This window comes from Daktulosphaira vitifoliae, unplaced genomic scaffold (genome assembly GCF_025091365.1).
Source record: "Daktulosphaira vitifoliae isolate Bord-2020 unplaced genomic scaffold, ASM2509136v1 Scaffold_1, whole genome shotgun sequence".
NCBI classification, from domain to species: Eukaryota; Metazoa; Arthropoda; class Insecta; order Hemiptera; family Phylloxeridae; genus Daktulosphaira; species Daktulosphaira vitifoliae.
This window is the reverse complement of record NW_026099572.1, coordinates 28,215,251-28,227,766: the sequence shown is the minus strand read 5'-3', so window position 1 is coordinate 28,227,766 and position 12,516 is coordinate 28,215,251. Positions and strand designations below refer to the sequence as shown.

General features: G+C 25.4%; 1 protein-coding gene and 1 long non-coding RNA gene across 3 annotated transcripts; one reads left to right on the top strand and one right to left on the bottom strand.

The window, feature by feature from the left end:
• Positions 1 to 448: 448 nt before the first annotated feature.
• On the bottom strand, positions 449 to 7,466 carry LOC126896193 (vesicle-associated membrane protein-associated protein B). Of its 2 annotated transcripts, none has more exons than XM_050668767.1 (6): positions 7,347 to 7,466; positions 2,028 to 2,180; positions 1,701 to 1,816; positions 1,449 to 1,559; positions 1,286 to 1,393; positions 449 to 731 (listed from the first exon to the last, which is right to left on the bottom strand). In XM_050668767.1, the coding sequence occupies exons 2-6, from the start codon at positions 2,149 to 2,151 to the stop codon at positions 558 to 560; spliced, it is 633 nt and encodes a 210-aa protein (XP_050524724.1). In that variant the 5' UTR covers positions 2,152 to 2,180; positions 7,347 to 7,466; the 3' UTR covers positions 449 to 557. The 2 variants fall into 2 exon arrangements, with proteins under 2 accessions (XP_050524724.1, XP_050524723.1); XM_050668766.1 differs by lacking the exon at positions 7,347 to 7,466 and adding an exon at positions 3,100 to 3,487.
• A 138-nt stretch (positions 7,467 to 7,604) lies between these two features.
• Positions 7,605 to 11,825, top strand: LOC126896195 (uncharacterized). Its single transcript, XR_007701801.1, has 2 exons — positions 7,605 to 7,961; positions 11,500 to 11,825. It is a non-coding gene; the product is annotated as an uncharacterized LOC126896195 (long non-coding RNA).
• The last annotated feature ends 691 nt before the right edge of the window (positions 11,826 to 12,516 follow it).

Sequence of the window (12,516 nt, the reverse complement as noted above, 5' to 3'; positions counted from 1 at the left end):
ATATTCATTTGAATTTTAAGGAAAATCACATTTTAGATAAAAGTTTATTACTTTATTTTAGAAACATTAAATAAGAAAAGAAATAGTAAGAAATAATTTTAAATAATTCAAAGTAATTAGTTAGTAAATGAATAAATATTATCTAAAAGGTTCATACAATTAAAAAAAAAAAAAACAAAATTTATATGACGAACAAAAACAATAACCAAAAAACCAATAACAATTAATCACCTGCACCACAAAGGGTTTATAAGCTATTGAATCTGTGCATAAAGATATTTTTAACATACTCTCAACATACATGAGTAAATTATTTATTTATAGAACAAAATTATAAAAACATATTTTTTGTTATTTTTTCTTTACGATTATTCATTAATTTTAATAATGAAAATCAATATATGAAATATGTAGTATGTTCGAAAAAAAGGTGAAATTGGCTAGTCAATTGCCTAGAATTCATCAGTTTTAAAATTAATATTTAATATTGATATAAAAGACAGCTTTTACTTTTTTTTTTTTTAATTTTATAATATTTTTGATAAAAACAGTTTTTACTAGAATAAATATTTGCCAGCTAATATACCTAACAAAGCAACTAATATTGCCAAGCCTAACATCAAGGTAATATTGACATTTTTACTTTGAATGGCAACATGATGGCTATTGCCAGCAGAGCGTTTTTGAAAGTTTTGATTCTTAATTTCTTGTTGTAGTCGTAATAATTCTTCCTAAAAACAAAATATTATTTATTAACAGTTGATTAGTTATGTAAAAGTTAGTTTAATTCTGAAAAGTTAATATAAAAATAATAATTAAGAATCTATAAAAAATATTAACTATTTATTAATTAATAAAAGAGTTCACAAATAATATTTAAAAAAAATAAGTGCAGGTTAAAAATTACAATAACTAACTTATTAATTAAAAAAATTATTTACTTTGATAAAAGCACTTATATATATTAGAAAAATAAAAGTACAGTAGTTTTTCCTTTTCTTTTATATTAGAACATGATATATATTACTGTTAAGTTATTAAGTATTATGTTCAATTATGCTTATTTATTTAGAATATGAAATTTTATTAGATAATTTATAAGTTTATAAGTCATTACTGTGCCTCTCCATACCATCAGAGGCATAATTAAAGGTTGATAAAAAGGTAAAACCCTTTCAGAACAAACCATAATTAGTTTACCTCATGCTTTCTCTTTTTACATATATTCATAAATATATTTTAGTAAATCAATGATTGATATTGTTAAATAATTTTTGTTATTTACTTTTAATTTAATGTTTTCTTGTCTTAATACATTTTCTTCTTCTCGTAATTCTTTCACTTCAGAAGTTGCTTTTTGTAATTCAGACACAGCATTATTGTCTAGCATAGCCTAAATAATTTTTAAAGTTTTATATAAGTTTATAAATTACAATTAAAATATTTACAGTAGTATCTTCATGAATATTTTTTGACTCCATTAATTGTTCAATAGTAGGCATTTCAAAAGAGCATTTCAATTTGGAATCCATTATTCTACTTTCATTAATATCTCTCCACTAAATTAAAAAAAAATTATAATTGACTCTTATGGTATATATTTAACTCTTCATAAAAGTTTTTGTAACAGATCTTAATAATTTTTAGGAAAATTATTCATATGAATTACAACTATACAATTCATTTAAAAATTAAGTGACCTGGAAAGTTTTCCCGTCTTCTGCATAGTCAGTAGTTGGGTCAATAACAACAGTTTGTACCAGGAACTTGTGTTTGTTTCTTTCATTGGCATCATAGTCAAATGGTTGCAATATTACTGGATCGCAAAATCAAACAAGCACAAACAAAACATAGTTAGTACAATAATTTGGAGGAGTGAACAGGAGATTTCACACAAATTAAAATTGGGTTAAGAAAAATAAAATCATAAACTATTTGCAAAAACATTTTTAATATTTAACCATTTTCATATTAAATACATAAAAATAAAAACAAAATTACAAAAAAAAAAACTATTTTCTATTTACCTGAAATTTCTGCCTTTTCTTTAGCATAGAGTTCACCACAATTTGGTCTTACACAATAACGTTTAGGTGCAGTGGTTTTTATTTTGAAAGCAACTGTCTTATCAACTGGATTTTTCAAAACCATTACTGTTTGAACTGGTTCAGTAAATGGACCTATGAATAAATAAAATAAATAATTTGTTCATTTATAATAACATATATATATTTTAACACAAATTATTTTTTAGTATTTAAAATAAATTTAAAAAAATTAAAATTAACCACTAAAACATTAATATTTAAAAATTTTTTACTTACATTGGAACTAAAATTAAAAATGTATGAGTTTTAAAAATAAATATTTTTAAATGAAATTAATAAAATTTTATTTGTATAAAATATATATTAAAGATATAAAATTATATTATGAATTTTGTTATTATACAAATTGATGGAAAGCTAGATTATGCGTCATTTGTATGAATATAGTATTTTATAAATATATTTTAAATAATTTTTCTATTTGGCCGAAGTATCATATGTATGGTTATAAACTATAAACAAATACTAATATAACAACAGCATTCTATTATTGAGAATCAAACTGTCAATTGTTGAATTCATGATAAATTAATAAATTAATTTGTTGCTCTAGTTAAAAAAAGCAATACTGTCTCTTTGTTTAATTTATGTACATTTATCAATTAACATATTATAGTCAATACATGTAATAAATAGAACATAAAAAGGATAGATATAGTTTTATAAAATTTGAAAATTTATTAATTTGCATGTTTTTTTAAAGACTTTTATCAAATATATTGTACTGAATGATACTTAATAAAGACCGTTGTAATATAAATTTATACAAAATTCACAATGAAATATAATACTAAATAAAATTACATTATTATTAACTTATATCAAATACTTCAAAAAAGAAGTTAAGAATCACATCTCTAGTAATTATAAAAATAATTTTTTAGAATCAAAAAATATAAGTAATGGCTTCATAAAAAGTTATCAAACTAATATAAAAGATAACTCAAAAGTCTATAGTAAAACAAACATCGAATAATTAAAAGATCCTGACCTTTGAATTTAAGCTCATGTGGTGGCTCGATAACCAAAATCTGTTCAAGTTTTGACGACATTCTTTTAAAAGTAACTGGAGAAACCGTCAAAAGTAGAAAATTGGCGTTCTAGGAATAGACCGCGCGTAAATGAACGGCTGTAGCTGTAGCTCAGAATACGTAAATGCTGATGACGATGGTGATTTAAAAAGTTATACACTTGTTAGTATACTCAATGTGATAGATATTGTACCTTACAATCAATATGACAATACCGAAAATAAGAAAAAAAGTTTATGCCGTTGTTAGTGTGGTAAATTGCTATACAGTGGGGCAATTATATTAATTTTTGCGGAAACAGTAGGCCGAAACGTAATGTAAAAACTCTTGGCCAATCCGTGCGCATGAGTAGAGTAAAATTGATGATTAGAAAAAAACAACAAAAACACAACCGTCTGTTCGACTAGAATACCAGCTGTTGCTATAAGAGGTTAAGAAGTATAACTAGTTACCGTAACCGTGGTCAAAATACTTGTTTTTTGGCGGGCTTATGGCCAGTGACAACAACTAATTTGAAATGCGACGTTTATTGAATTAAAAATAATTCCTCAGAGCGCATATTGTAACGATATATATATATATATGTATTGTTACAATTCTTTCTTTTTTTTTGTAACTCTTACTATTTTTCTTAGTACAGGGATATCATTTAAAAATTTATAAAGTGTTAGAGAGAATGGGATGGGTAAACTAGTTTTTAATTTCATTATAATTACATTATAAGTTGTTAATTTATTATCAATAGTAAAAAAGGTAATGGTATATTGTAAACTACGACAGTAAAACGATACTATTTGTTTCCACAAAATTTTAATGTTTTGAGTGTCAAAAGAGAATACATTTTTTGTTCACAAGGTAAGTCAACTTATATTATACTTCATAATTTGACTTGTACAAATTGTATTCTTAATTAACTTAAAATTCTCTGCTAACTACTATTTTTACTCGTAATTTCACTTTTTATAAAAATTCTAAGTTTCCTTATGTATGTTGTATTTAAGGTATAAGTGCGCGTGCCCCGGACGGAAGTTTTTTTTATAATTTTATGTTTATACCTATACAACAATATACCGGGCAACACGATTACAAAATGTAGTCTTGTGAAGGACATAATTATATTTGTATTAGATATTCTCAATGCTGTTATAGTAATTTGTAAATATTGGACAAATTATAAACACGACTCAGAAATTTGACAACAAAAATGAATCTGCTAAAACAGTCACACACACTGGCGTACGCAAGGAAGAGGTTTTGGGGGTTAAACCCCCCCCCCAAAAAAAAATTTTATAAGCTAAGCAACAATTTTGGACGATAAACAATAAGTAATAACAATAAAAAAGATTATATCATACTATAAATATTTCCACAATAAAGTAATCGAAAACAGGAAATTTTGTGAGCGAACAATTAGGGCAATGTAACATCTAATTTTCTTTAAATTTCAACAAAAAAAAACCCCACAAATTAAATTTTTGTGTACGCCACTGGTCAAACAAATAAGTTTGAAAAATTGAATTTCTTTTACAAACTTTTTATATTGCGTTACTGAGAAATTACAATATTTGAACATTAAAACAATTGTATCTTATACTAATATCTATTACTTAATATTAATATTTAATAAATAGTACTTTTTATTTCTTCTAATATTTATAAATATTTTTGGTACATAAAATATTTGACTTTATTTTTTTGTTTAAGTTATTATATGAGTTCATTATAAAAATCAAACAAATAAAAGATATTTTAAAATATAAATGAATATTTAAACTGATGATTATGTTTTTAACTGTTTTTCTGTTATTACTTTTGTAATTTCAACACAGAAAATAAAATAGTATTACCACACTTTATAGGTGATCCGTTTTTCATAAACCATTAGATTACTTGAAAAATAATTGTAATATTGAAAAAAAAAACCCAGCACAGGTGGCTGGCGGCACAGTGGTGACGTGGCATAGATGGATCCAGTATAATGATATCTGACAGTGATTAAAATCACTATAAAAAAAAAACGCTTCGATGCTAATCTTTAGATAGTGTTTAATTTTAAAAAGTTGGTGGATTATTCCAAAAGCTACATGATCTGCTAGTTCATTATTAATATCCTGATTAAGATATAGTATGTCAAATGAAAAAGAGATTATTAAAAAATATTATTTCTCATAAAACTAAAATTAACACTTTTCAATATGTCATAGCATTATAAAGTTAAAAATGTAAAAAATATAATCGAGAATTTTCACACAATAATAACATTTGGTACCCATTTTCACTATGAAGATAAAATAAAGTCCGAAATTTTTTTTTACCATAATAAAGTATCTTACATTAACTTTAATTTAAGATATATATAAAAGTGTCGACTTTCCGGAACACTTTCAAAAGTCAAGTTGAAAAAGTTCTACTTTCTACATGCATTTTTAGATTTGAACCCCCCTCAAATATAGGGAAATGGTCCGATTTAAAAAAACAGTATGTCGAATGAAAGATGTATACAAATACTACTTCTCATAAAAAAATTGTATTGATCCATACATTTTTCAAATAGTTATAGCATAATAAAATTAAAAATGTAAAATACAAAATCGAAAATTTCCACACAAAAATAGCATTCGGTAGCCATTTTCACCGTGAAGACAAAATAAAGTCCGAAATTTTTTTTTTTCATTATAAAGTACATTACATTATCTTTAATTTAAGATATATATAAAAGTGTCAGACTTTCCGAAACACTTTCAAAAATTAAGTGTAAAAGTAAAATTTTTGTGAAAAAGTTGTCATTTTAAATCCCCCCCTGTAGACAAGTAAAGAGTCACATATAAAAAAAAAATATACCAAATGATATGTAATGATATCATGCATCTATATAAAAAAAAATTTTGATTCGGTTATTTTTAAAAGAGTTATAGCAATTTTAAGTAAAAAAAATTTCGAAAATTAGCGATTTTTAAATTTGTAATTTTTTTGAAGGTTTCCCTCATTTACGGGGAACTAGGGAATTTTTTTCAATTTTTGAGGGTAATGTTTTCGACTAGATACAATTTGTGATCTTTTGACGTATCATTGAAAGAAATCGGTTCGGTGAGAGCTGAGAAAAAGTGATAACAGCCAAAAAAAAAAAAAAAAAAAAACACATCTTAGTAAAACCAATACCTTCTCAGCTTCGCATCGAAGCTAAAATGTTGGTTATTTTTAGTTACATATTCTTCTTTATATAAGTGATTAATTACTTTTTAACATAATCCCCCATAACTTATAGGAGTGTTAACATTATATTTTTAAATAGTAACATAAATAGTTAATTAACTTATAAAAAGCAAATGACGGGTTCATAACAACTTTTGAACTAATACTACAGAAATAATATACTAGGAATGAGGCTCGGGTATGATATTTATATGATTTGACTTTTCTTGGACGTACTGTTCTTCGCCTATAAAATTTTTTTTTGTCCTGTCATTTAAATTATAAATTTTGTGATAAAATGTTTTTTTATTAGTTTATCTGGAAATATTATAAGCTTTTTAAAACATTAAGAGAGATTACTTAATATTAAATAGATCTTTTAATAAAAAGATAATAATATAAAGATATAATTTTTGTTCTGATACGAAGCTGAGGTTATACTGTTTTAAAATTTTTTAGGTGACTCTAGATTGATTTTGCTGATTAATATTCACTAAAAAAACTTTAACTATATCTGGTTAAATTTATCGTTCTCAAAAATTAAAAAAAAAAATTCTCTTAATTTTAGAAGAATGTCCCAAAATTTAGGAAACAATGATAAGCCTACATTATGATATATTCCCTGCATTTCAATTTTTGAAAATATTTGGAACATCTATATTATTAATGATAAACATCAAATAAAAACTTTTTAAATTTACTCAGAGATTAATAAATGAAAAACATTTTTTTTTAATATTATATATATATTACGTGTAATCAAGTGGTTTATGATAAACCAATCACTCTGTATATTTATTTATAGTCATAATTTTAAATTATGACTAATTTTTTTATAAGGCTCAGTACATTAAATTGTACTGGGTTTATGAATTAGTTAATTTAGGAGCTGTTAACCACAGCAATAAATATACTGTCATGTTAACTAGTAAAAAATAAGTAAACTTCTCTAAATAGATATTTATTCATTTACAGTATACTTTCTTCTCTTATAAAATTAAGAGGTTTCGTTTACCTTGTTTCGCGTAATTCCGATATCATCTTGTCGCGTCCTGCTAGTCTTGTACTTGTTTTCCTACAGGTCCATTGACCTATGATGCTCGTTAGAGTTAAAGAGACTTCTCTAAATCATTGGCGGTATTGAAGTAAGTCTCCAGGAACACAACACCGACGTGCGACGACCGAAAACCAGACTTCAAGTGACCCCTCCATCTCCTCCACATTAAGTCTTTTGTAGCGGTGGCAGCGTTTGGCGGTTAATTCGCCTAGAGAGAGAGAGAGAGAGAGAGATAGAATTTTGAACCAGCATAGCCAAGTTAATGCGTGCGCGGAAAACTAGTCTCATAGTCGTCGTGGCTAACGCGTTGGTTCGCGTCGAGTGTTTCGCGTTTATTTGATTGTTTCAATTATTTGTTGCTTAATAATGTGTTAAAAAACACAACTTTACGATTGTGTTGGTTATAAATTATGAATTTTAATTGTAATTTTCAGTTTACAATTTAGCCGTTCTGCAAATATCTCGATTCCAATATTTTAACTTTTTTATTTCAACGCATATGGAAAACTCTTAATGAGGTCAAAGGGCTTTGAGTAACTGTTGTCAGTATCGAACACATCAAAAGAAAAACAGGTTAGATTACCTACCTCATAATGTCACATTATAAAAATTCCATTATTATGTTTAAATGTATTGTAGTACAAAACCGTGTACTTGAATGGCACGTTATATCAGTATCTTAATACTATTTTGGAACAATAAATACCTCTACAATACCCAAATGTAACGCCGCACATTCTACTTATTAATATACCTCACCCAATAATAAGACCAATACAACATATAATCATTAGTTTTAAATTTTAGACTATGTAATGCTTTTATGAAGAACCAAACTATTAAAATAATTTGACTTCTACGGAATAGGCTATTTTAACAAGTAATTATTTACTTAATTATTAACATGTTCATATTATTATACTATTAAGTTTAAAAGCTGAAAAAATGACCAAATAAGACGACTACAAAATGCTAAGATGTTTAATTACAAAATAAATATAGCTAATTTAATATTTCTAATTTTTAATAATTATGATTCTTTAAAAGATATATACATTTAAAAGACACCCGAAAATGTATTTTAAAACTTTTACTCAGGGCTTCAAGATTCTATAGGGTAATTGTCACGGTTAATAAAATATTAACTTTGAAGGAAAAAATGATATGCGTAAATTATAATTATATACAATGAAAAATGACTGTATTTTGTTTTGAAAAATCTAGGCTTTTATTTAGAACGTCTTAAGTCACGACTACACGATTTTCAAATAAATGTAATGAACGTCGTTATTTATTATTATTTGAATTATAATATATACTTTATTAAGTTTTTTTTCATATCTCACGTAATATCATCTTGTACCAAGTTGTATTGTTACTTCAATTTCAAACAAACATAATTAGATTGTAGCCTAGAGGTGTCAACGTTACACGAGTAACACTTATATTTATTATATAAACATTATATTTTATTATATTCTTGTGAATCAACTCTATGTGTGTGACTATACATATGAATATAAATCCAGTGGCAGACATGTCTGGCCGCAATTGAAAATGCTGACCACGTGGAACTACCTGATATTTAATTACAAAAACAATTTTTTTAACTCCTCAGCTATAGGTTACATTTAAAGGTAACTTAATTCTTGTTTAATTAAGTATATGCACTTTTAATACTTCAATTAACAAACGAATTACAATAGTTGACACTAGCTATCTTGTTATATTTCAAACAAAAATGTATTCCTTTAATGATATTAATTGGAATATTTTATTATATCGTCCTTAATCTATAATCATAAATTAATATATACTTTTATACTACGTTTGTTAACATAATGTATTAATTAATATATGTATATATACAGTAGAATTTCAATAAATCGGAGTTTAATAATTTTTTTTCGATTTATTGAGCTTTTTGAAGTTTTAAGTTATTAGGTTTCATTGGATAAAATCGACTTAAAGAGTTTAAAAATTTATTAGAATCATTTTTACATTCACAAAACTTAGCCACGCATAAATAATTGATCGATCCCTACTTATAATTCTAAATTTAATAGTTATAAAAAAGTAATCGTATTCAATGCAATAAAATAAATTTACTTAACATTATTAGTTTGATAAGCTATAAATAATATCTTGGAGTTATCTATAATTTTTCTTTTGAGTAATCAAGGTTTTCTCGAGAAAACATAATTTATTTCGACTTATTTCTATTGTATATATGATACAATAATCAAATATTATTGTTATTATGTGTTTATAATATGTAAATTTCTTAAAACTTAAAAGTAATACAATATTTGACGTATTGTAATTTGTAACTAAAAAATTTTTATATAATTATGCGTATGAAAATTAATTAATATTTAATATTAATTAATTTTCATACGCATAATTATTATATAATCATATTATATATAATACATGTTATTTAATATTTGCTGAGACTAAAGGCTGCTGTTTTTTAGCTCAAAATATATTTAAGACACATTTGATTAAAGCGAAACATATCAAAACTTAATAACATTAGTAAACTGAATAGTTTTGCTGTACAGTATGTCAGTTTGGGCTACTGTATTAACCATTAAAAGTACCTACATAGTAATCCATGCATAAACAGCCTCGAGTTTACAAGGTCGACGTGGTACTATTAAGGAAAAATATAAAAATCGTATACGCGAATTCAGTATTATTTGTGATTTGTATAAAATATGTATTAAAATTTAATGTAATATTACGGTATAACATTTAAGTTGTAGAAGAGAGGTGTAGAGATAGATTCCACTAATGTTCTTGGAATTTTCATTCATTTAGAGTATCTTACTCCAATTAATAAAATAATATATTTACAATTGCGCTTGGAATGCTTATGAAACTAGTTGAATTACAACTTGTACATTTCCCTTATTGTTAGTCTTATTTGTAAAAGGACGCACATGCGTAGGGTTAGATTTAAAATATTTTAAGGGTGAGGCGCTAATTTATTTTAGATATGAAAATCTATTTTTTACCAATTTTATCATTCAAAATGCCTTTTTTCTTATTTAGTAGGTGATGGTAATCAAAGTGGATTACGCCCTCTCCCGGATCCCATACTAGTTTCAATTTTTCAATCTCCAAACTAAATTTTACATAGAAAAATTTTAAATAAAATAGGTTTGCTTTTACTTTGAAAGTTAAAAACTTACAAAGTTGAAAAAAATATTATTGGGAATTGTAATTTTATTGCTAAAATACTTAAAATATCCAACAACAAATTAACATTTGTTAATTTTATTACTAATATATACTGTATACATCATCATTTTTAAACTTTGAAACAAATTAAAGTTATTGCATTACGTCATAGTAACTATAACGCCAGAGCACCCGCACATTTCGCGAACACCGGAAGGTATCTAATTGGGAGACAAGTTGCTAGACACAGGTGAGCTCGATATCTATCGGATTATTTTGGCCTTGGACGTTTTATGGATATGTGGGAGGTGCGCTAACAAAAGAATGAAATTAGTGAAGAAAAAATACATGAAAATCGATGGCAGAGGTGAAGAATGCGATTGACCTGGTACTTAGTGTTTGAGTATGCTTCATTGTCTTTGGGCAGTTCTCATGCTATGATGTTCATTGTAAAACCGGTTGTATGATGTAGCACATCAACCTACACGCAAGTTGAATTACTATGTGTATATTAGAGTACTGTCTACATTACAGTACTCTTTGTTGACGTAATTATTCGGTCATCGATGACAAATAATACATAATATAAAAATTTTAAAAATTAATGCATTACGTTACATTAGGATTAGAAATATATCACTGTGTCTCTTTTAACCTGCATTATTAAGAGCAAGAGATAAAAATAAAATATTGACAGTGTAAAGAGATTTTATCAAGTGGAAACTAAAGAGATGAAATAGTCGAAATTCGTTGTACATTTGTCGTATAGCTTCATTTAAATAAATATAATTATAAAGGCTGTCTATTTCAAAAAAAATTGTACTTTATTTATGAAATTTCACATTATTGATGAAATATTATCTTTATTAACAAACAATTTTATTTACAAATTATCCATTTTATAGTATTTAATTTTCTCGTTTAGGAAACTTATTTCTATTCATTAATTTTTATCCGGAATACGCCCACGATAAGGACCTACCTCTATTGAAGATGAGTCAGTAAAGTGGATTAATGGATGACCCGGCACTGACTACCGGTTTTCAAATAGTAAAACTAAGAGTCTCGGACACTGTATTCATTGTTTTTACTTGTGCAGAAAAATGTTGTAATACATATGTGATGGAAAATAATACATTTAGGAGGGGTCAGTCAACTTAGGTGTCTTGTCGCGTATGGTTTATACTAACGTGTATATTTTTGAATTATATTGCTTTGTATATTAATATTATAATAAAATACTTTACAATAGACTTTTCTTTTTGTGTAACTATAACATTCTTATAAGTAAATTGGCAGTTTCGCGTGTATTTGTTCAAAACAATAACTTATCCTAAACTATAATATAATAGCTCTCACCAGCTAGATATATAATACTTATTGCATGCAGTAATTAATGATTTATTATTATTATACATAAAAAAAAAGTGTTGCTAGTGAGTAACACTAATTAAAAAATAAGTTGTCTATGAAATGACAACCACTTTTTATATTTTAATTTACACTAGAATTATACTTGATATAGATCATTTGTCTTGATAAATATGGAGTTATAAATATTATCCCTCGTAGTCAAAATGATATGAGGGATAAAATTATTATTTGCCCCTATTCTCATTTATATATGGCTTTGAAAAATATATATTTTTTATTAATGTTGAAGTTTTAGATTAGAATTAAAGATTCCCTATAGTCATTTAATAATAACAGTTAAGATAAAAAAAACTTTTTAATTTCAGATTTTGTAAAAGTATTACAAAGTATATTTATATACTTAATATATTAATAATTATTTTGGTTATAATTTTATCGATGAAAATAATATTTTATAGTTGTTATATTTTTAAAATAGAAAGTACAAAATTTATATAACCACAAAACCAACAAATGTTAAAAACTTGGTGGTGTGGCGATTGTTTTAGTTACCGTAAAAATATATAAG